The sequence below is a fragment of the Diadema setosum genome, chromosome 8 (assembly GCF_964275005.1).
Source record: "Diadema setosum chromosome 8, eeDiaSeto1, whole genome shotgun sequence".
Classification (NCBI taxonomy): domain Eukaryota; kingdom Metazoa; phylum Echinodermata; class Echinoidea; order Diadematoida; family Diadematidae; genus Diadema; species Diadema setosum.
In genome coordinates this window covers 38,162,708-38,189,631 of record NC_092692.1, presented here as the reverse complement: position 1 = coordinate 38,189,631, position 26,924 = coordinate 38,162,708, and the positions used below count along the sequence as shown (strand labels likewise).

The 26,924-nt window shown below is 36.5% G+C and overlaps 1 protein-coding gene across 1 annotated transcript in view; it reads right to left on the bottom strand.

Annotated features, from left to right (window-relative positions):
• Positions 1 to 22,613, bottom strand: part of LOC140231655 (FAD-dependent oxidoreductase domain-containing protein 2-like) — a 44,405-nt gene extending 21,792 nt beyond the window's left edge. The window contains exons 1-3 of the mRNA XM_072311808.1: positions 22,604 to 22,613; positions 6,858 to 7,213; positions 6,116 to 6,304 (exon numbers count right to left, since the gene is read on the bottom strand). Of these exons, the coding sequence (XP_072167909.1) occupies positions 6,116 to 6,304; positions 6,858 to 7,195 (527 nt within the window). The 5' untranslated portion in view covers positions 7,196 to 7,213; positions 22,604 to 22,613. The remainder of the gene's footprint in view (positions 1 to 6,115; positions 6,305 to 6,857; positions 7,214 to 22,603) is intronic.
• Between the last annotated feature and the right edge of the window lie 4,311 nt (positions 22,614 to 26,924).

Genomic DNA, 26,924 nt, shown 5'->3' with positions numbered 1-26,924 from the left:
CGTCATAGACCCTCAGCTGCGCAGCGTGCCTTACCTTGGCAGAAACTAGAGCACGCACTATAGTGCGTGCATGCAAACCTCAAATACGCGCATCCTGAACTCCCAAGTTCATTGACCCTTCCTGCCAAAATATCAAAAATCCTTCATAAATTCCCCCAAAATTCTCTGATCACTACGAAAATTTAATCATCTGTTACTAGTGTCATTCTCAACCTTTCCTGCAAGTTTCATCCAAATCCGTGCACAACTTTTTGAGTTATTTTGCACACGGACAAACTAACAAACAAACAAACAAACGGTTACGAAAACATAACCTTCCCCCTTGGCGGAGGTAATGAAAATGTTTCAGACGAGACCGTCTACAGTTATGGTTTATTGAGAAACATAGTGATATCTCCTTATATTTTAGGCTTTATTGCAAAATGTTTACATGGTGGGATGTTTTGTGATACAACTGACTTTATGTATGCATCAAATGTGATATCTCAAACATTTTTAAAATCACTGCTCCCAATAGTAAACACTACCTTTAAGGTAGATTGAGCTTGTGATGGATCAAGGGTCAATGCTAAACTCCCCCCTCCCCCTCCCCTCCCCTTTTAATGGGCTGGGGGCGGAACCCTCTGAAAGTCACAAGTTTTTTAAAGTATTTTTTAAATCATTTCTGGGTGATACAGGGTCATTTTGTTGAAATGGTATATGTATGCCTTCTCCGTGATGTAGAGCAAAGGGGTGGAGGTATCTGATAACGTGAACTTTGGCAGCATCCGTCTTGGAAGGAGAGTGTGGAGGAATGTGACTTCCACAGAATCAATTTAAAAAAAAAATACAAAAATGTTGGCTGGTTCACGGGAAGCCAACAAAACTCGAGCACAAATCGAGAAATGGCATTTTCTCTCAAAAAGTCATTTGTGTATTTGAGTGTGTGTCTATGTGTGTGTGTACGTCTATGTTACAGAAAGAGCAGAGAAGTATACAGGTTGAAAACTGAGAAGGAATTTTACTACTCGAGAAACCTATAAAAAGTTAAATGATCATTTGACACCAAATTAAAGTATGCAAATGTACTACTTGAGGTAATTCTTGAAGAAGTTACATCAAAATGCAAGTTCAGATCTAGAAAAGCTGTGGATATTCAAAGATAACCATGTTTTGATGAAATCAAATTATCCTTTGATGAAATCTCATTATCTCACCAAAAAATATTAGAACCTGAAGTTACGTCTCAACCAAAACTGTATGCTCCCTTTAAGCATCTTCCAATCTAGCAGTAATCATTGCTTAGTTATAATTTGTAATGAGACAAAATCTAATGCAGAGGAGAAAAGTTGAAATTGCATGTATAATTTCAAGTTAAAAAAGAAGTTTGATCAATATTTGTGTGTAGATGAATGGGACTCTAGTGAGGCCATAAAACACAGTATTGCTTATTTCCATCACACTTGCAACTGACATTACTGTTTACTGCAAAAACATGAAATTCAATACAAAAGCCTTTTCAGGTAAAAAAAAAAAATTGATGAAAATTCTAATGTTCTTTAATCCTGTTTTTCCCCTGGGAGAGGGGGTGGTGGGGGGGGGGGTGGATGGGAGAGGGGGAGAGCTTGCCTTTATTCTATTAACTGAAGCCAGCCTGAACATGGAGTGAATGGCTAATAGCTCTATCTGTGTGTTGGACAAAGGCAAAGGGATCCAACCTCCAAGAGCTGAAAGAATATTAGGCTATCTCGAGAAATGCATGCCACAGTGAAAGGATATTTCCATTCATCCTTTTGAGCATTCAATTCTCACCTTACACAGACCCTCCCAAAATACAAGGTGCTACATCTCAATAGAAATCATGGTTTCCTTTTCAACAGCCCTCCTGATCATTGAAAAACAAAAGTATCTTTAATGCTAGCTCAGCATCAGAATATGAGGCGCCAAAGTAGGACTCAAATTATCACCATCCAGGGCATTTGATATTCATGCCATGCTCATATCCCTTAATTAATTCCCTTGTTACCTTAGAATACCAACGACACTTCCCAAGTCCTCATGGGAACACAGTTTGTATCAATGTTGCATTACCATTCAAAACTAACTGTGATGCGATATGCGTACTATGTGAAAATTCCAAATATAAAGCCGCGCTGGTTAAACAATCAATTCCCGTGGCTGACAAGGTGAGTCCCAACAAATCTTCATTCTTCACTGCAGTCTGGTTCAATTAAGAGATGAATTATTCTCGAAAGGCCTTGTTCAGCACAAGTTCCACACCACTGATTTATGCACTCAAACTGGAAAGTCCCTCATTTGTACAGTAGGGACTATTCAAGTTTATGAAAACTGCAACAATAGGCAGAGCATCACTATTCAGTATACAGTCTGTTTGAGTCAAAGCTCATCAGTATTGGTACTTCATCTGAATTTGGTGTTACACCTTCTATTTCAATACACACTTTATTTACCTCTGGAATTTTCAGGTGTCAATGCTACAGCCTTCGCCTGACCCGCTCTGATCTCCACCTTGAATCTTGATCATGTGACGATCAATACGTGTATAAAGCGGGTCATAGACTTTCAGAAGTTGACAGCTAAAAATCCTAGAGGCAAATAGCTTGTATTGAGATCAAAAGTTTAACACCAACTTCAGACTATGTAGTATGTTGTGAACATGGCTACATGGAAGATGAACACTACATTACTTGTTCAAGTACTAGAATTATGCTAGTCTCATCTAGGACTGATATTTTTCAGTCATACATTTCCTTCCAATCTTAGATATTAGATTTCTTTATCTCAGCACATGTTCACATACAGTTGGTAATTCTGTATAATGAATATCATAGGGTAGATTTCAAATAGCTGATACTATATTTGAAGTCACCATTTAAAGTCATATCCTGTCTCAAAATGTACAAAAAAAAAAATCAAAGTGGTAACGTTTTCCCCCTAAGCATTAAATCACCAAGTTGGAATACCTGTAATATTATGTTTTACAGAAAACAAAAAGCAAGCAAGCACACACACACACACACACACACACACATACATCAAAATAATCAGGAAGAAAAAACCCCCCCAAAAAACGTACTGGTGTATACTATCAAATTAAAAGAACTTTTCACCAGAACAGATGACATACAATCATCTGCTCCATTTTGCTCTCGTTGATAACTGAATTATCTATATTAAAAAAAAAGAATGAAATGATGAAATTAGCAATTGGCTTGCTCTGTTATCTTAACCCACATCAATCAGCCACCATCTGGTTTAATACTTTTCAGTATCAACACTCCGCCTAAAATTAAATTTGTCTACAAACCTTGGGCTTGTCAAACTCAGTGATGTATCGTGGTAAGTGTTTCCTGGTATGAAAAGTATATTGGCTGTTTCCAAAGAACTGCTCATGGCATAGAAAGTCATTGTGTTTACTTTACACAGTCAGTTTACCCCATTCGTTACTGAAACGCCTGAAACCGCATGTCAGATTTACTTCAGTGACACACCTTTCTCTTGGTAAAGTCTTGATAGGATTTCAAATTTAAACATACATTATAATAGACAAAAAAATAAACATGCAGTGAGCTACTTTACATCATTTAGAAAGTTGTTGAAAAGACAGAAATATTGCTGTAAATTCCAGGGAACCATAGGCCATTATGTACAGCTGTACTTAATCTTCAATTGCTAAAGGGTTAAAATATCAAAACAATTCTTTGAAATACTACACCTATAACTTACTCAGGGTCCAATTTTGATGTAACTTCTACCATTCTGTTCGCCTTGTTTTATGCTACAATATCAGAGCCAACTTAATAATGATGAGGTGGAATTGTGTGTTTTAAATCTATGAACACACAAGCTTTATTACCTACAGGACACGGAGCAATGTAATTACAGCTATAGTGCGGCAGCTGAAAACCACATTCTAAGATTTGAGTGTAATATTATACAAACGAAGCAATCAAATAAAAAGCTCATTCTAAAAGTGGGTAGATGATATTCAATAAAGCATTGTTCCAAATATCGGGTAAATACAATGTACGTACGCACCCTTGTGGTTTTGCTTTTACAGATTTGACTGAAAAATCAAATTAATCTAAAATTGACAACATAATGTAGAGGAAATCAAGCTGGACAACATGATATGATACCAATAATGCAATACCCCCTAAACCCCCCCCCCCCAAAAAAAAAAAAAAAAAAAAAATGATAATGCCCCTCTGGTTCTCAGCTGTATTGCAGCAGTATTTAATGAATAGTATTGTTGTCCTACAAAGATCTATGATCTAGAGAGTCTAAAGAATGAAGTCATTCCAAGCAATTAAATCTTTCCTCACATTTCTTCACATTTATCCCACAAGACAATCTGATAAATTCCATTTATATAATCCCAAAACAGTGATGGCTCTGAAATCTGTCAGACAAACCGGACCCGATGTTTGGAATTCTCTTCCTTCTGAAATTTGAAGTTTAAAGTCCCTGTACTCTTTTAGGAAAGCTGTAAAAACAATGTTGCTTTCTGGATATCAGTAATTCCATTGTCATTGTTAATGTACATGTATTACACACAAAATTCTTTTGCAGAAATATTGATGCATTTAATTTATAACGTAATTATGTAACCGAAAATGACCTGTATTAACTGTTCACCTGTACCTCGGTAAGAAAATATTTTGTCATGCTTTGCTAATCAGTGATACAGGTGATCTTACTTTGTATAAACCTTTAGTGAAAGCAGACAGACCTCTCCTTTTCCTTTCTCCTTTCAACTATCCTATCTCTTTGCAAGTCATCCCTCCCTCCTTTTCTCCTTCCGATGTGTATTATATGTGTGTACGGGGCTGCACGCAAATCGCGCCATGCTTTATATGCTGTATCCCCACTGTATTATTCATTGTTGTATGTTTGTTGTGCGTTTTGCTGTACATTGTGCAAAAGCAATGAAGAAAAAAAATATTCTGTGAACAACTTATATTTATGTATGTACATGAATGTGCATGTACAATGATGATACAGAAACCAATAAATGAAATCAAAACAAAATCAAATTTGTGTGTTTATTTTAATATACCACATTCAAGAGAAATGTGAGAACATTGACCTGGCAAAAACCAGGCTGAACATACCTCACTGTGTTTGAGCAAAAAAACAAAAAACAAAAACAAAAACACCAAAAATCGAACAGTCATGCTCTAATGCTAACCATTAATCACTGACAGGAGGGTGGGGGAGGATCCCTGTAGATGGCGTGTCAAATGTTGCTGATTAGATTGTGAGAGGGATCACAGGATTAAAAGATTCTGCCCTTGGTTTCCAATACAACCATTGATAGGTGCACAAAAATTTATGGTGATATACCACAGTTTGTATTTCAATCACTAAATTACAATATCTTGCACCGTGATTTGTAAATGTGAATGCAAATATACCATGAAACACATCAAGAAATATTATTTCATGGTGGTAATTCAAACTCCAGATAATTGTCTCAGTCACATGATTCTGTGATGAGAAGTGTAAACAAAACATCAGACATTTGTATGGACAAAGATGAAAAGGACAACAAAAGTTGAAATGTGGTTTGACTCCTTGTGGGAGCTACTTTATCCATTAGAAACCATTATCACAACCGCCAACCACGAAATTGAAAATTAATAAAGAAGGAAGAAATGGGAGCAAATATGGCAAAAATAGGAATTTTCATCCATTTCCCAAACATTGCTTTACTATGTTAAAGCAGAAGTTCACAAAATTAGGAATGCAAGGGTGAATAAGGCTAGAGCTTTTGTTTTTTTCTGAAAGTACCGGAATGTTCCTATGTGATAGAATACAGATTACTGTAAAACAAGGAATTTTCGCGTGCATCTTAATTTCGCGAATTTCACGAGCGCCAAGATTCACGCAAATTAAAATGCACACGAAAGTTCTTGTTTACACTATATGCATTTAATGCCAGTGGCAGTTCATGAATATTTCATGCCGCAAAAAAGGCTGTCGGCTCCAATTCGCGAAAAATTCAAGCCGCGAATATATCATGTTTTACAGTATATTATGTTGTTGGCACATGTCATGCACACATCATTTGAAAAAAAAAATGCAATTTGAATCTCTGTGAAAACCAGCTCACCTGCACTGGTATAGGGTGCCATGCTGGTCATGCATTGTGAAGTACTGACCGCTAATGCTGGCCAGCTCATGCCGCTCTATATTGAAGATTTCTGTGTCGTACTGGACGTTGAGACCAAGGCGAGTCGTGTAGTCATTTAAATACCGCACATACGAGTCTGCATCAGGGAAGAACTCTTTGGAGTAGTGCCTATGAAAACACACACAAATATACATGTATATTAAGAAATATTTTTTCTCTCTTTGCTCTTCACAAACTTCCTATATGACCTTTTTTTCTCCATAACCACGTCCATATATTTGAGTAATCTTTTAACTTTCAACAAACAGTAGCAGTTTTCAAAGAGATATTGTCATGTTGAATCATACTCAATGACTTTCCCAAAATCTACATGTATTTGTGAGTATTTTTTAGATCAATCATTGATGGCACAGTAGTATTCTCAACCCTACCAGACCCAAATTGATTTAAGGGCATCACAATGAAACGGTTTAATGTGATACAAGGACAAAACATTAATTAGTAGGTGGTAAGAGCCACGACAAGAAGAACAAAACTTCATTTGCACCCAGCTCCTGATAGAGAGTGGGAAAAGTGTTATACACTGTAAATAAGGCTTTAATGCAGATTGACTTTATTACCCCCTTCACCCAATAAAGAAATTAACCTATTAATAATTGATGTGTTCAAAACTCACTTTTCCAGGGCAGATACAAAGGAAAGACATTTGGAATGAACTCACCTCATTAGCAAGCTCTCATCGTCGCTGAGCAGTGAATTCCAGTCATGTCTCATATTGAACTCCTTGTTGGTCTTCCCCGTGTACCTCTTATTAATACTGATTAGCTTCCGATGACGAGGGTATTTGGTAAAGAACGCCCCGCTCATGTTCGCCTTCTCAAAGATGACGTAGTCGCGACCGGCCCGCTCCAGAAAGTAGCCCATCTGGAGGCCTGCTGGGCCCGCCCCGACGATGCAGTAGTTCCACTTCTGGGATGAAGGGTCCTCGGTGTGGTAGGCGGGGACATGAAAGGCAAGGAGCACAAGGAAGAGGACAATCAAAACTCCAGAGAGTTCCATCTTGATGCTCTGAGCTCCCTAGAGGAAGAGAAGATTTAATGGTATTAATCAAATTAGGCCCATAAAAGGAGTACCATGTTGCATCCATTCACAGAACACTTGCCTACCATTTGTACATAAAGAACATATATGTTTTAGTGTGATCTATTTACAAGTGTATAACAAAAAATAATAGTACAGGCAGCAGTTATCTTGTGTCAGGATGATGTTGTAATGACGTTTTTCCTACCAGTAACTTTAAAAAGATGAAGGAAAGAGGCGATTTCTGTTCCGTAATGGGGAGAGAAGGTCAAATTGGTGAAAGATGCTGACTTGCAATGCTGAGCTGAGTATGATCAAGGAGGCAGTAAGTGCATGTTGCACACAGTCCTACAAATAAACGTTTCCCGCTCATATTACCTCACCAAGCAGAGTCAAACTCTCCCAATCCAATCTGCTGCACAAATCGGCTCGGCCACTGCGCATGCCCGGCATCATATGCTTACAGAGAGAGTGTTTCAATTTACCCGCTCTCGTGAGCATGAAATGCATCTTGTCGTCTCGGTTCCCGAGGCGGGAGGATTTCGCTGTCATCAATAATGGATGACGTGGGACCATGCGCCACCCCAGGTGAGCGTTGCGTAAACCTGTCCCCACTGAAGGGAGCGTGGGAGGGGGGTGGGGGGGGGGAATGCAGTGGGAGCATCAACACAATTACTACTGGAGACAGAGGATGCATAATTCATTTCCACTGTGTGCTGAGGATGACATCTCAATGTGCGAATGCTGGAGGGGAAATGAGTGGTCTCCATGGCGATATTGTACGGAGCATCTCAACTTCATTCAACAATCATCCTTTTAACAGATTTCATGTTTCCTCTTCTCGCCCCCAAACCAATTCACACTGACAATTTTGCATTCAATCCACTCTTTTCAACTATTCTTCCACTACTTTTCTCATTTCTCTCTCATCAACCTATCAAAAAAAAAGTCCGTAGAGAGGAGTGGTTATTAAGATGGCGGAAAAGAAGAGTGAAAATACAAACGATACATTGACAAACAAAAAAGAGTAGTGGCTGAAGATGAGTAGAAGGAAGATTAAAGAGATGTGAGGTGAGGGTATGAAGGAGGAAGTTTGGTAAACAAGAGGAAGGATGTAACAAGAAAACACATGGAGATTAAATGAAATTGTAAGATATTAGGGCTCAGCTCACATGGGACAGGAACTGTCACTGATTGTAAATTTGTTCAACACAAAGTTACACACTGATATCTATAATTAAATCAGATTCCTCAAAACCTTTACAAATGTGGTCTCAGAACAGAGTAGAGAATATTACAGGAAAAAAACATCAACAAAGAAATATGGGTTGAAATAAAAAAATGCTTGTGTGACAGAAATCACATGTACATGACAATATCACAACAAAACTTGAAAAAAAAAGCATGGATAAAAATGACAAAGATTTTCAGCTGGCATCTCTGACATGATGCCAATCCCCTTGAATTTTTACAACTAGAAGAAAATATCAATTTTACTCTCCCACCCAGTGAAAATCCAGTATTCTAGCCAAAGTACTGTATTAAATAAATTCCAGTTGGATATGCAGGAAATTGCTACATATTGTGAAAACTATCTAAACAAAGTAAACGATGGACAAACATTGTTTTGACCCTGCATCAATATTTGATGTCTTGAGGTGTGAAGGGTTAATAATCCCATACCCGCCTCCCTCCTTCTGCTGATGCAGAATCTGCGTGACAACCACGATGATGTCTTAATTCAATTCTCTTGAATAAATGCAACACCCACAGCAGCCACCTGCTCCATTTTGACAGCTACTGCGCCAGAACGTCCTACCTTGCTTTCACACATACCGGGGGTGCTTAATTTGAATGCTGAAATATGAACATGATTGCAATTACGAGCGGAATCATCGTTTGTTTTACATGACGGAGAAAGGCTTCATGGATTCTGCAGTTTTCAATTTCAGAGCAAGGGGGGAAGTTTGGCTTCTTTACAAGTTCTCATAATACCTCTCTTGAACCGTAAGTAGTACGCGCTTTGACTACACTGCGAGCATTTGAGGAGCGCAGTTTTTCTGCAGAAGTGGTTGAAAGGTCATCGTAAACTCCACCCCCCAAAACACCACTGGAGGTCAATTACATTCACCCAGTCGTTTTGCTACTTAATTCTGATGAAACATGATCGGAAAACACCTCCTGAGTGCCATTTGAAACACGATGGCAATCACGATTAAAATCACCCTATTCCAGTTTGCATTCACACAACAAGAATGTTTTTTAAAATTGAAACATGATTCAACTGATACAATGATGTCATTACAATCTAAAAGCACTCTTGGTACAATTTGTAAGTGTGAAAGCAAGGTTAGTAGAGTTCAAAAAGAAACAAACAAAACAAATTATTGTCCACAGAAGAGCTCTGGCTGTCTAGTAGCTGTTATTATCTTCATGATGAAGTCATGTACATATCTCATGATATCATATCATGTATTACAGGCTTTACACATTCAAGTGTCCCAGTAGAAATCTCAAATTCCTATGATCTCATGCAAGCAAGATGCTATTAACCCATTGAGGATGAGTCCTGAGTATACTCAGGCAGATGTCTATGGAAAATGCGTGTTGTAGCAAAATAAGTCCGTCCTAAACGGGTTAAAAGAGAGTATCTCTGTCACAACAGTTCAAAATGCAAGTTCACCTGTTATATTGACCTTTAAATAACTCGTCAAGGACAAGTTGATTTAGTCAAAATTGATGGGGGGGGGGGGTGGAGAAGCACTGTCAAATATCGGAGAATTCAAACAACATGTGTATTGATTGCTCTCTTCTGACATCACTGCCCAAAAAATATTCTGCAAAGCGCATCATGACTGCTGCTCTTTGCAGGAAATGATATTAGCACCTTTTATCCTGATTTTGGCACCAAGGTAATGAACTGCAATTCAATGCTGTTGTATTATAGACACTTGAGTTGGACCACTGGATTGGCTATCACTTCAAGAAGGATTTAGCTTTTGTTTTAACTACTGTACATGTTACAAACATAATACATTTTGTATGTACATAGTATATTCCAGATGCCTTGTGCACCTCATGTGCGGCTCATTCATTCAACCAGCCAGTGTATCACACACATACATGTATAAACATGCCTTCTCTGTTTTGAATCAGGCCGATTTAATTTGACGCAGTTAATCACATTACTCTCCACTTCGCTTGGCTCATGTTGTGGTTTCAAAAGCACTACATGGAATAACTGAACTACAGTCAAAAACATACATCTCTCAGTAATATCATAATGAACGCCATTACAAATAGTACATTAAAAATGTCAGCTATGATACTTAGCAATTTGAGTTGACATAAAAAAAGTTACAATACTTCATCAAACAAGGAACAGACAAATTTAAAACAAAAGGTTACTTTTCTCGTTCATGTCCAAATCGATCCAAAGCAGTTACAATTCTAGGAAGCTCCTACTGTTTTGCTCTTCCTTTTTATATTGTCCCCCCTTCATTTGGTATTCGGTGACAGTCTGGCTGATAGAATGGGAATGGATTCACTTTGCCTAAAAGCAATCAGCAGATGGTCGCTACTCTGCATCCAAACTGTGTTTCAACCACCGCAGATTGATATTAAGTGAGAGGCTAGTGACTAGAATCGGACAACTTGTACACAGACTGCAATCTCTTTGTGAGATGAAAAGGTCAGTTTTAAACTTCTTCTCTGAGAAATAGACATCATGTATACAAATAAACGAACAACAAACAGACCCTTGCATATATATTAGATCGACCTTTATTGATACTGCTGCACTAAATATAATTGAATGACATGTTGCCCCTTACTTTTACAGGGTGTGCACAGTTCTGGTTGAGGTGAGGATCTAGCTTTTAACGTTTTGTGAGATATTCAGAAACCGCGCGAGCTATAAGATGTCAAAGAGCATGCAATACTATTAAAGGGGTATCAAAAGTTTATTTGATGAAAATCTGTTTTCAAATGGCAGAGGTTCCAAAAACAAGGTGAAACAAAGAGATCCTAAAAAAAGGCGTGGCCTGTCGCCTTTAATCATTATCACTTTTTTGGATATCTCAGCCATTTGAAAACCAATTTTCATCAAGTAAACTTTGAATCCTTCTTAAAATTACATGCTCTTTCATATTTCATAAGAGGTGTCTCATTATCTCACTTAGGAATGTTCACAACATAAATCCCCACCTCAACCAGTACTGTACAGTCCCTTTAACCCATTGCTGGTGGGAACATGGTGGACTGTCTATAAATTCTATGGGAATATCAGAATTTTGTGAATACAATCCAACCTCGGTTGTTCACCCATCACTCCCCCCAGGCTCTCTATTATCCAGATATGGATTGGCACATGATTGTCTTTGCTTGGGAAATGGGAGAGTCGGGACATAAATATTGCATGTTATGATACTATACCAACCAAAGCGCTGCACTGCTACTACAGTACATGTATGTCCCAAAAAAATTACAATCAGATTTTTGCATTGATATCACCCAATATGATTAAATTGTCTAAATGCTACCTCAGGGTCTTAAAATATAACATTTTGGCTCTATTTTGCAGAAAACCCCATTCGATTTGGTTAAGCAGTCACAGAGAAATGCGTATTGTTCTAAAGCATGTCATAAGTCTGATTCTGCCAAGTTTAGCACTTCGATGATCTTGTGTGTGAATACAATAGACTGAACTTGGAGGGAAGAGATTCCCGACATCCTCTACAAAATTCCTCATTTCTCTTTAACCACTGAAGCAAATCGAATGGGATTTTCTGTAAAATGTGGGCAATGAGTTATAGTTTCATACCCTGAATTTGTATTTAGATTACATATAATTCAATATCTTTAAAGATATCATTGCGGAGGGTCCCATTGTAATTTTATTGGGGGGGGGGGACATACGGTATACATAAATAGAAGGCATTAAGACCAAGAGGAAGGTGTATTCCACTCATATTCCATGTCATTTCCACATTATTTGAGTTATGAGACAGGTAAATATCATGTAAATCATATATGAGTGAATGGTAAATTAACAATGCAATAAGCTGTTATTTTCGTGTACAGATATTTTCGCGAATTAGAAGGTTACAGACATTTTCGCGAGCTGCTGTTTTCGCGAATTGACACCAATGCTATCTTGCATGCATTGTTACTCTAGTGTATGGCGACACTTTCGTGTGTTGTTAAATTCGCGATCCAACTGTGATTTGTGAAATTCGCAAAAATTAAACCCTCGCAAAAATAACCACTTATACAGTACACATCTACTGTATACACAAATGTAACTTGTGTTTTGACCATCTCTCTTTTAATATCTTATAAACTGCGTTTACATGGTTAGTCATGTAGCTTCTATTACTAATTATGTAAAGCGCTATCACTCTTTATTCAGTAATTAGCTCCACATAAATAGGCCTATTAAAGTATCATCACTTTTCATAAAAATCACACTTTATACTGAAACACTGAAGTTTAGACAAGAACAGGTCCTTTGACTGTTCAAGAGGAAGTAAAATTGACTTCACTACAGGAAGTTTTGTCCATATAAAACCTCACTTCCTCTCAAACGGTGTGTTTCTACTAAACAACAAAAATTTGAGGTGGTGCGTAGTGATGCAGAGTGATGTGGAGTGATACACAGTGATGCACAATGATGTGGGTAACACCTCAAATTTTTCCTCAGTAGAAACACATGGGTAGCGGGTAACGCAAGGTAATGCAACGTGTTCCCTTGTCCATTTTTCTAGGTGGTTGATACAAGGTGATGCAAGGGACGATTTTCAGTAGAAACAGCAAGGATAAGGAAATTTGTGGTGTGTTATTGGAAGTCTCAAATCTTTATTACCTGTAGGTGATTTAGTAGATTTTATTATTATTTATTTCATTATTTATATTTATTTTATTATTAGATTTTATTGGGTGATTTATTATTGATTTATTACACTGTAGGTGCGCATTATTCAGTTAATCATTAGGCAGTGTATGTGAACATGACCTGACTACCAATGACTTCCCTTTCTGGTTCAACACAATTTGCATGTTCCCTGACATCACCACATCGTATTGCTCAGTAGAAATGATGCAGGTTGCAGTATAAAATACAAGGTAATCCAGGAAATGAACATTTGTGATGATGCAAGATGATAAGAGGTGTCTAGAAGAAACATGCACGAGACGGTATTTGGTATCAGAAGTGCATACATACATGTGCATGTGTATAATGTGTCACATGTAGTTTTGTAAAGTGAACGTTGTCGACTTTGGATCCTGCGCTGTAAGAAGGAACAAACTCCACAAACTCCTAATAAAGACTTGTATTCATAATGTAAAATGCCTAACAAGGGTGAATTCCAAGAGTTTAACACTCTGAACAAAACTGTACAATATGCTGCTATTGCTGCAGCACAGTTGTATATAATGCAAGCTGCTGATATGAAATATTTTGTATGCCATGCATAACTGCATACCACATTATAGATCTCATAACCTTGCACTTGGTGAATGGTAATCATACATCAGTAGGCCCAAACAAGTACTACTTGTGTACAATGTACATTGTGAGAGTTCTACTAGATTTCCCCATACACAGGCAGCCCATATACCGATGCACTCGAAATTGGGACTGTATGCATTTAATGACAGGTATTACTATATGTTCACTATTGACAGAAAAAAATGCATAATTTACCCCTTTGTTTTTCATCCTTGTGATGCTGCCCAGCAATAATGACAGTGCCAGAAAAATGATAACAAAAATATTAATTAAATATTAAATGATAATAATGATTATTTTTATGATAACGATGATGATAAAATACATGAAAATTATTCATAATGATGTATAATAACAAAAATGACAAAACTTTCAGGTGTAATTGCAAAATGGGTATGCTGAACAGATATTTGGCTTGTAGTTTCATAAACATGGCTATTGCCCTCAAGAATCATTAGAAATCAATCTAGATCTATTCAGTTCTTGTACATAATACATTGTACACACAATTGTACGGCTCTGTAGAAAAAGTGATGAAATATTACAAAAATGTGGCAAATGACAAATTTATGTTGAATGTTTATAGCTGAGCAAGGATAGCTCTAAGACTGATTTTGCAACAACATGCACTTCCCATCTAGGCACTTGCACGAGTATTCTCATCCTCGATGGGTTTTAATAAACTATCTGCTCTTGTTTTTTAACTATAACAAGAGTAGAACACTGCATTTTAAATGAAAATTCTGGACAACACACAAAGCTTGGCCTTTAATTCATTCTGTATACAGGGAAATCAACAAAACAAATATTCATATTTCAAAAGAATGGAAATGAAGGAAAGTTAATCGTACAACACAATTTGTGAAGCATCTCTGCGGATTGATTACTGCACAGCATTATGCGTGTCGATAATATATTGCATTTTAATACTGTACATTCATTATCATGTTTCCATTCTTTGTATCTATATAGTGTGGTAATACCAAAACAAATGTAAAGTTAACTTTACACAACTGCAAAAGACTTTCCCTGACTGGACGGTTGAATTTTCACTGCTGGAAATGGAACACCTGCTGGTGAACAAATGAAGGGCAATCAATAGCACTATTGATGTGCGTCTCTTATGCCAAGGCCTTGGCCGAGTGAGATGATCAAAAGAACTGACTTTATTCTCTCTCTTCTCTCTCTTTTAAAGTCAGGATATGAATGACAGTATTGCTAATTAAACTCAGCTCAACTCTTTCACAGATGCTGCCGTTCACATATTATTATCATTATTGTTATTATTATAATCATCATTATTATTATCATTATTATCATTATTATTATTGCAGTCATATTAGAAATTTGTGCCATTCATTTCTGTGGTAATTTGAATTTTATGCCCTGTATTTACCGCAGTACAGTGTATCATTTATTTCTTGATGATTAGAATGCATCATGGTATTTTTGTTTATCACCTAAAAAATCTACATGTCTTTGGCAACACCTACAATCTACCGAGAACACTTAAAATTTTGTAGTGATTTTTTTTTTTTTTTTTATTGATTTATAAGAAATGCTTGTGAATCATGAATCAGGGTTTTTTTTTTCAATCTACTCTACAAATTCATGACTTCGGAAAGCAGTGAAATAAAGAGAATTTCATCACAAATTCAGCTTCAAACAACCTTTGTATCTGATTGACTGACCTTTATACAGTTGTAAAACTACTCCACACTTTATCAAGACAAATGATTTCACTGTTAATGTATGATGTCGTCGTTGAGCTACTAAGAGCTAATGTATCAATACTGCTATGAATTTGTAAAAAAAAATCACTTACAATGTACATATTGTATCCATGCAGTTTTTAGTGAGCAGTTTGAGTTTTACAATAGCACAAAGGGGACACCGTCCAAGGTACATGCTCTACCATACAAGTAGTTTCCACTTAATGTCACCCCAGTGACCTCTAGACCTACATTACATGTTATACCAGTTGGTTTTGATTTTCTTGAATGGGGAGGATCTACATTGTTGATTTAGAATACTATCATGATTTACATGGTATATTGTGTGAGGCATAAACCAGGATATGGATGAAATGATCAACTGACTCTAGGATACTGCATGGCAATATATCTGACAAGAAAGTATGTACATGTACATGTATGACACATCAGAATCCATCCTTGACTAAATTGTGCATTAATTTTTTATTAAGCGCTGCAAAGACCAAGCAGGAGATTTTGATTCCAACATTCACTGGCAGGCAGACAATACCAATAGAAAACTGGAAACCAAGGAGGTGGCATTCCATGTTCCTGGAATAACAATAAAACATATCAAATCAAATTGTGTTCAGTACAGTATTTATCATGGAAACCTACAGAAAACTGTCCATCAGTCAGAGCTGAAGAAGTGACTCCAATGGGTTCTCTGCATGATTTTTGTGTTTTATTTGACGAGAGCTGACATATTCAACTTTTTGCACATACTGGGTATAACTGCACTTGTATGTGAAATTGAACCGTACTACATGTACATCTGAAGTTTTTGAAAATACCTTAAAGGGGATGGCTAGTAACTGATCAGTGGGAATGCTGGGGGATGATTGTTCCAATCCTTGTGGGATTCATTTAAGAGTACTCCCGTACATTATATATCTATTGTTTCCTGGTTAGCATGCCTGTACAGTGATGGGGCATTAAACTGCACATTATTTGAATATGAGACCGTTCTGAGGCAAACAATTTTCACACAACAATAGATATATAATGTACTCTTTAATGAATCCCACAAGGATTGGAACAATCATCCTCCAGCCTTCCCACTGATTCCCATTGGTCAATTACTAGCCATCCCCTTTAAACATGATTTCTCAAATGTATCTAAACATCAAATTTTCAATATTAGGCAAACATTCTCTTTAGTGATCTTTGCATGATCTGTCTGACATCCCTCCCCATCATATTTTCTTACATCATCGATGTATCATATCATTTTTTGCAAAACAGGCAACATCTTTGCCTGTATCAAAAAATTCAGAGCTGCTGAAACTGCTTATCCAATAGTGGTGAGCCAGTGGCATGAAATGGAGCAAAAAGGGGGCCTGGTAGCTCTCAATCTTACAAGAAACTTTGTCTGAGGCAAACATGACCTGTCATTTTACCACTGAGTCTGACAAAGATTCTGCTAGGATTGAGAGTTTATCATGCCCCTTTTGACCCCAACACTCTTGCCCATACCCTACAGTACAGTGCACTCCCGTTATAACGAAATGCTCGGGACCGGCAGTTTTCTTTCGTTATAACGAAATTTCGTTATAACCGAACAAATACAATATATAACGAAAACAAGAAAACCACGTATATATATCATATTATGTTTGCTGAATACTCATCATACACTGGAAAGCTATGTGTAATGTGATGGGATAACTGTATCACAATAATAAATGCAAGTTCCCCTCAGAAACTGTGCGTGACACAAAGAGCGAACACACAGTGGTGTGAAGCGTTCACCCATGCAGAGAAGCTATAAATGCTTGTTCCGCTACGAATTTTCGAAAGCAATTCGCATTTCGTTATAACGGAGCACATTTCTTTTGTTTTTCTTTGTCTATGGCGCTCGGAAAAGACTTCGTTATAACGGAAATTTCGCTATAACCGTGTTCGTTATAAGCGAATCTTTTACCATAGACTTTTATGGTGATTATTTTGGGACCAGAAGATTTACTTCGTTATAACGAAATTTCGTTATAACCGTGTTCGTTATAACGGGAGTGCACTGTATTGCACATTTGTGTGTTTGCATACAATTAGAGCTCATCTCTTAAATGTAATTTGTATTATGTTCATGGTTCTAACACTATACACACAGTCACAGAGATACCGATACCATCAGGCAGGGAGCTACTTATCCATTAGCTCACAGTAACTTTAATCAATACTTCCTGGCAAGTAAAACATTCCCCATGACTGAGTACCTCTTTACATGATTAAGTACACAGAGCTTTACTCTTCTGAGACAGATGAACCTCAATCATATGGAAGATGAGAAAGAAAATGAATGGATCTAAACTGCTATTGCAGCCCTTGCCTCATAAATGACCCTTTTTGGCAAGTGGAAGAATTATTGCGATGGCATGCCCTGGACAATACTGTAAAAGTGGATATTTTCGCGCAACTAATTTTTCGCGCTTGGCCGGGTCAGAAGAGTTTCGCGTGTTTTTAATTCCGTGGAATCAAGCCATCACGCACAGAAATTATGGCAAGCAAAAATATTCGCATGCTTTTATTTTCGCACTAGTTTCTGGTTGCGCGAAATGCACGAAAATTTCAACACCGCAAAAATTTCCACTTTTACAGTACACTGTAACTGGAGGCACAGAAAGATAAAATCAAAAGCATAGATAATAATAATAATAATAATGATAATAAAATTATTATTATTATTATTATTATTATTATTATTATTATTATTATTATTATTATTACTATCATGATATAATATAATAAAAATGGTGTATTTCGTACAAAAAAAAATATTCTAGCATCATAAGTGCAATATCTCAGCATTCAGGAGAACAAGTGGGACAAATTATAGGCAATCTATGACCTACAACCCTAGATGGACTATACGGGTTGTTTTACAATCAGGGTACGCACTTCAGATTTGGACATTATCAGCGTCCAGCAAAAAAACAGTGTACATTAATACAAAATCTGGTATGGCATGTTATTAGGCCTAGTTACCTCAACCTTAAACAGCGAAAAAATTTTTGATAAAGCTTACAAAATTTTCAAAATATGTCAAAATGAGCCAATTTGGGCAGTTTTTGCAGTCTCATTTGATTTTTTCAAAATTTGAGAATGAACATCTATGAAACCAATGACCATAACACAGAAATAGAATATCAGAATGAGCAAATGAAATGTGGATATTAAAAACTGTGTGTGTCATGATATCTACGACACAGTTTAAAAATTTGGGTTTGAAGCATGATTGATATGCATATTCCGTCCAAAAATGTCCTCTCCGAAAACAGTTTAATAACTTTTTTGAAGACTTCAGAACTCAAACAATTACATACCCTCTGCAGAGTCTCACTCATACCCTACACATACAGGGTATTTGTGTAACCCACACTCATTTAATTTTCAGGCAGTGCACATTTGAATTTTGATGGTTTCAATTCCGTCCAAAAGCGTCCTCTCCGAAAAATGACATATTTGTTCAGTACTCCACAGGAATATGTAAGTTTTAAATCCTAGTTGTGTTATTATCAGTGCTAATAGTTGTCTATCATTTACATGTATCAAGACTTATTCATATGCTTTTCTTCATTTATTTAACTCATGTCAAACAAAAAATGTCCTCTCCGAATGGTAGTTACACATGAATGAAAATGAGAATTAAATGTAACAAACTTACAAACTATTGCTAAAAAGTGAGTTATGATTTATTGAAAACATTTTACAATATTGCCCCCATATTTCATAATATGAATGCTTTAGAATGAAAATGCCCCTTTGACTTATAATATCATTTTAAACTCCCATTGATGAAACTGCAAATAAAAAAAGAAGAAGTGAGGAACATTCAGCATTCTTTGTTTTCTATTAGTATGTATATCATATTTAATGATGTTCATCACACACTGAACATAACCAGAGTCCTTCGGTTTGCTGTACAGACATTTATATTCACAGAATCAATCATTTCGGAGAGGACAATTGCTTTGACACATTCACCATATGAATGGAATATAAACAAGAAAAATGAATGAAAACACACAGTCACCAAGATTTATGCACAAGCACACAGAAAACACATTACTATGGTTATGGTTTAATTACCCTATCCCCCCAACAAAACAGATGAATCATAAATAAACTCCACATGTGTAAATGCATAATACTCTGCATTGCAGCACAATGTAGTGTGCTTCCAAAAACGAAAATGTACTGGGTATGATCCATGCGATATAAAATCTGAAAGAAAAGCTCCTGTAATAGGTTACATTATTTCACATTGCAAACAACTTGAATTGAGAATTCTGCCCTCATAGTGCATTAGGAGCCCTTCTGCCTTAACAACCATATAAATATTAGAAGCAAAATGTTATTCTGTGGAAACTGGTCCAAAAACATTTTGGATTTTGGGCCTATTTGATTATTCTTATTTGTAATACATGTTGATTTAATTCAAAGACTTACTACATGTGTAATTAGACATAAAAAAAATGCTTTTATCACACACGCACACACAAAGAATGCCTAGATAATGAAACAAAAATGCCTTCCCCTGTTACTTGTTCATGCAGGCATCTCAAATAATTGATATATCAAGAGTATTACAAGTTGCTTGTTCATGTAAAAAACTGTTTGGATTTCAAAAAGTATAAGAGAAGTCAGCTTGGAACACACCATACAATGTTAATTTACACTATGTGAACATGTTTTACCACGATAGGGTTTAATTTGTAATGTGATGCAATATGATAATCAAGAAAGTCATAAGCATCACTTTTTACTGACACTTTGTAAACTGCAGATAACAATGAAGAGCCACACCTGCACCCATTCTCTATGTATACATCTATCTTGAGCACAATTTTTGTGAATGTCAATAATATGTCCTCTTTGAGAAGATTTGTATACTCTCCAAAGTGACATTTTAAATGCTTTTAGTAAACATTATGCCACAGTGCATTTAAGATTTGCATACAAAAACACCTCTGGTGCTACACAACATTATTATACTTTACCTGAGATACAAACTTTTTAAAACTTTCGCCTCTTTGAGGATTTACAGGACTTGTAATTTATGTAGCCCAATCTAAGTATTCTTCAGGGATTCTCAGTATCATCAAATTCTTTGATTTTTATTGAAATTCATAGAAAAAAAATATTGAAAATATGTCCTTGTTGTTGAATAAATAATGCTACTTTTCATATATTGAAAATGGGAAAGAGTATCATGTTTTCATACAGTATCTTTATGTGTCAAAAAAGTCCTCTCCGAATGATGTACACGTATACACAATGTACATTGGTCTTCTAATATCTCATTTACCACTTATCAAAGGACATTCAAAGATTACATGTAAAACAACTCTTTAAAAGTGTTGTGAAGTCCAATAAATCTGGCACAACTGCATGTCTAAATTATGGGTTGCGCTTCTCTTTTCTTTTCTTTTTCTTTGTCACAACCTTTATGGGGGTGTTGGTATGGCTTGTTTATCACATGATGTGAAATTGCTCTACATTTCGATAAAATGTATCAAAGGAAATGTTCTTTTTGAACTTGACAATCATAATTTTCATCAATCATTTAAAGGGCTAAACATTTTAAAAGTATTTGTTATGTTGTTATCTATATGTCAAAAAAATATGTCCTCTCCGAAAAAAAAATGTCCTCTCCGAATGATTTTTTTGACACTACTTACCTCGGCAACCATTAACCACAGGGCATTCAAACTTTGCCTGTAAAAGCACCCTTGATATGCCTATCGGGGATACACAACAAATCTGGTATAACTGATTTGTGGAGTTTAGGATCATTAATTCTTCAATGTCATGGTGACTGCCTTGGGGATTTTTCTATGAAAATCATGAATTTTCAAGAACAAAAGTGTTTAAAACTTAAAAACATGACTTGCTTTCATATTCACCATCCTTCAATTATCAAAAAATGTGTTAATTTTTCACCTGAAGTTGTAATTTCTAGTCAGGGTGTGGTAAGATGGTATCAGAGGTCTGAGGGCTAGAGTTTTATCACCACTGGCATGTTTCATGCAATAAAAAGAAAAGTTGAAGACTTTAAGCTCCAATTTTTTAGATTATTTAAATTTAACTATCCTACAATGCAGCGACAAAAAATCAGGGAATACGAAAAAACTTTTTTTTTCACCCCCGTGAGACAGAAGTGCGTACCCTGATTGTAAAACAACCCATACCGTCAACAGACTCAAGACTCTAAACCCAGTCCTGGATTTTACTTCCAGGATCACCTTTTTTATTGTTAATATTATACAATTTTTCACTGTCACCTACTCTTACTTCTAACACTTTCACCTTCTGTTGCAAACCCATCCCAGTTAAGCTTTATGGACAAGCTGCTATCGCCACATCGTGATGAATATTTCAAGGTTCAAGTCTCTTAGTATTCTATATCATGGTCCTGAAACAAAAGGTCACTTGATTTACTTGGTACCAACGTAATGATAAGCATGGCATATAACAACTGTCATTTGCAGTTCAGATCATAGAGCAAACATTCAAACTTCAAAATAGGAAATCAAGCACATAAAATACATCATTGTCATTGACAACCGTACAATGCAAATCTGGATATAGGCCTAGTGGTGCTGATTAATACAAAAGATGGTGATCAATCTGGGTGAATAAAATGCCCTTTAAAACTTCTCAAGAGTGCATTGATCTCCAAGAAAGTGGATATTGTCACGCTTTATGTAAATAAGTACAATATTAAGTACATTGATTGGCTGTACTGACTTTTCTACACTGTATTAATAGTGTACTGCTGGTGAAGAAGTCACGAAGACAGTCTCAGAATGTGTGCGGGAAATGCCCCGAACCTGTTCCGTACGCGAAGCCGATTCGCTCCCCGAGGCCGTAGCTTCCCCATCAACAAGCAGTAGGAGACTGTATAGAACACTAGTGTAAGAAGCCTTCAATTCCAACCTCAATAATACTAGTATCATCAGTAATCTGGCATAATATGTTGTACATCGTTCGGTCTGCTTTCGCAGGACTGTACTCAGTCAATTCTCCCGCTGAAACGTCACATTTCTGGTGATCATATACAGCAGTGTAACCAGAAACGAAAATGAAAGTTCATAGCAATCAGTGTGTTTCCGTACTCACCAATCGGGTAGCTGCTGGCTATAAAACGGTGGCGACTCACACTGATTTGGGTTTTATTGTAGCACTTGCTACTTGTAGGCAAGGTTATGTGACAAGTCAACGATGTTTCACCTTCTAAATCACTCAGCTCCACATCAAAACAGCAAAAACGTCAACTAATGCCACATTTGTAGAAGCAGTTGTGACTGGTGCACTGTGAGAACAACAAGTGTACAGCAGCAGTGAAGATAGGAATTTGTCGGTTTACGCAACTTCTGATCGTCTGCTGTTTACTGTCGGTCGCTGCGATGTGCTCAGCTAGCTGCACTACGCGCTGCTGACCTGCCTGCTGCATATCGACTCTATGCATTCATATCATGCGAGAACTTCACATGTACACGGGGGGGATCGGCACGGAGTGTGATAAAAAACAAACAAACAAGAAGAAGATGAAAAAGAAGAAGAAAAAGTACGCTATCTATCTATCTACCTACCTACCTACTAATATCTATATAAAGTATTTATCTATCTATCTATCTATCTATCTATCTATCTATCTATCTATCTATCTACCTATCTATCTCTCTATCTCTCTATCTATCTATCTCTCTATCTATCTATCTCTCTATCTATCTATCTATCTATCTATCTATCTATCTATCTATCTATCTATCTATCTATCTTTCTTTCTAGCTAACTAACTAGCTATATATCTACCTATAATATCTATCTATAACAATCAATCATTTCCATTTCATTTGAAGAGAGCCCTCTTGCAGAACCAAAGATTGAGATTGGCAGGGGTTGGATAGCCAAGATCCGAGGGATCGACAGTTTTCGAGCAGCTGCTTGGTTCCCGCAGTGATTCCTGTGCAAACCCTGATCCCACTTGAAAAACTGACACTTATTTAATACGTGAAAATAAGATTAGCCCATCTACGATCAATCTCGTCATTCCAATTAAAACGTCTGTCTGCTGCCCTGTATTCACACGGTTGGTATATAAAGTTGACAAAGTTTGATTACTCGGGAGATTTCGAGCAGGATGTTTGTTCCCTGTGTAAACACTTAGCTTTCCCATTCCAAAGACTATGTTCTCATAAAAAGACAAAGCTACGTTTGTTTAAAGTTCAGTCACCAAGTGTCCCATAAAAGGAGAAGGAAAAGAAAGAAAGACAAGAAAAGAAGAAGAAAAAAGAAGGAGAAGAAGAGGAAATTAAAAATGGAACACCAGGTAAGTGCATAACAACATGATCTTCTCTAATATCACTATTATTTCGGTGACAATCATACGTGTATTGTTGCAGGGGCGGATCCAGGAATTCCGTAAAGGGGAGGCGCCTTAAAATTATACAAACTTAAAGGGGCGCACTCCCATTCTTCTTGTTTATTTCTTTTGTTTCAAAAAAAAAAATCAATAAATAAAGAGGGGCGCGCGCTCGGTGCCCCCCCCCCCCCTCTGGATCCGCCACTGTTTGTTAATAAGTACATGTATTTCATTTTACTTGATATTCCTTTTCCGGATTTTTTGTCTAATTCGGCAATGCTGTTTACAAAATGAGCATTGTAAAGTATTCCTCAAGAAATGCATGCAGAAACTCACATAACAAGCAGTTTACACTATAACGGTGTTGCTGTTTGTTTGTTTGTTTGCTTTTGTGTTTTGTTGTTTTTATCTGTTTCTTTTTTTTTTTCTAGCTTCTCATGCAGCATCAAGACATCCTTGCCGTTAGGTTGGGGAAGAGCAACGCGATATAGCCTACTCGTAACTTAAGGTTTTAGGTAAGATTTTATTTTTGACTTTGCGTACGGTCGTTTGTCACTTTCTTCTTCTTTTTTTTTTCTTTTAATAATACGTGTATAAGTTGTTGTATTTATGAGGCAGTGTCTTAACATTTGGATTGATGCTTGTAGATTTGCCAGGATTATTTCATGTTTAAGCAATAATGGGTGCAATGTGGATCTGGATCTGGATGTAGTACAGTGCATGACCTTTCGGTATTAAAAGGCACCGGGTGAGAGAGGGTGCAGGTACTTCAGTCGAATAGAAGATTGCTGTACTTTTCTCAATCTTTGCTTTGAATACTTAGTCGGGTGATTGTGATTGTGTCTTTGTCTGCGTGTGTGTGCTCTCGTGTATTGTAATGGAGTTAATGGCGTATGGAAAACTCTGTAAAAGTGGATATTTTCGCGCGACTAATTTTTCGCGCTTAGCCAGACGAAAAGAATTTCGCGTGTTTTTAATTCCGCGGAATCAAGGTATCAACCACTGGAACAATACGGCATGCAAAAATATTCGCGTGCTTTTATTTTCGCGCTTGTTTCTGGTTGCTCGAAATGCGTGAAAATTTCAACACCGCGAAAATTTCCACTTTTACAGCATTACATGATATGGTGCAACAGAAACGAGGAGCATGGATTCGACAACTGTTCTTTGTGGGATGGTCGGAAATTAATTTTGAATATTTTGTAATTGATGTTTAAATAACTATGTCATATTTATCTAAGAAATAACGACGTTTTGTCATCATTTTTTTTTTTTTGAGAATGTAGGAAGACATAAATTCAGCTAACAGAAGGGGGCAATTAGGTGAGCATTTATCAAAACGGAAATACTAAAAGTAGAGGTATACGACAAAGATTAGTAATGCTAGTTTATAAATGTTTGAGATTGTGTTTTTTGTTTTTAATTTTGTTTGTTTGTGTTTTTTTTTTTTTTTCATATCGAGCACCAACGTCCAACATGTTAGGAATTGGAAACGAATTTATTAAGGATATTTCCATAGATTGCTTTTTTTTTTTCTTTTTCAATATAATTTTATAATCTATATCATCGAAAGGACTGGCCTCGACTAGCCTGCACGCTATGCCGGTTCTTTTTTTGCCAAAACTGTACTTTAACTCTTTGACTGTTTTTGACTATGTTGACAATGTTTGTTTGGTATATAAATTTCATTTCATTTCATTTCATTTCATTTCATTTCATTTCATTTCATTTCATTTCATAATCGATGTGAGCAAGGAACCATGGAAATTGAGGGGGGGGGGTGGTCACGTTATGGGATTAATTAAGGTTTCCAAGAGAGTAGTGGAAAGAAGGTGTTGGGGAAGGGGTATATGTCATGTCTTTGCTTTACAACCTTGTGGATTTTGCTATATTTTGCCGTATGTGTGCATATATCTATGTATGTATATGCAGGGCTCCACACTAACTTTTATTTTTGGTGGCCCAAAGGCAAACATCCGACCTTTTTTGGTGGCCCAATCAGGCCACCAAATTCTTAATTTCTGAAATTTTGTTTTCCCGACGTGCGTTTTGGTGGCCCCGGGCCACCGCTAGTGTCGAGCCCTGGGTATATATATATATATATAAACATTTAGGACTTAGAATATAAATATATAAAAATAAAAATATGAATATAAATGTTCAAAAATGAATGAAGCTTTAAAAATGTGTGTTATATATATATATATATATATATATATATATATATATATATATATATATACATATACATACATATATACATATACATACATATATACATAATATTTTTGAAATCTTCATTCCTGTTTTGTACATTAATATATTTTTGCTTAAAATGAAAATGAATACTTGACATGAAATGAAACAAGGGTTCTTGTTTTCAATGTTTGTTTGTTTGTTTTTTTCCATTATATTTTATTCAGTGTATTGTCTTGACGTGGCAGATATTCATCAACGAATTCTTCTAGGGATAATAATAATAGTAGACATTTGTAGAGCGCCTTTTCCACTAGATACAAAGCGCTAAATAGACACCAACTACAGCCACATACATACAGACACACACACACAACCCACATCACACTATAGCATACACCCTCTTACACACACACACACACACACATACACACACTCTAACGCACATACTAATTTTCACATCAACCTGCATGCAAAAAAAAAAAAATTCCATACAAAACTGCCTAATATGTTTTAAAATCTCTGCGAACTGTTAGTTTGTTTCTTTGTTGTTGTTCTTGTTGTTTTCTCTTGTGATTGATTTTTTAAAGATTGATAATAGAATTAACAGGGCTTAATACAAGTCTGATATAATAGCATGTATCATGCCTATTTCACATCATCCATCTGCCTCACATCCAGCTGCCCCTTTGGAAGACCAGCTAGTGCAGCTTAATAAACTATCCAGCCATCTTCTCAGATGGAAAATGAAACAAAGACAGAAAGAACTAGAAATGTCGCTATGGCAACTGATGCCTCCGCCATAATGCATGATTCTCCCAATAGGCATATAGTACAATGTCTTCACAATGTGTGATCCATGACAGTTTCACATAACTG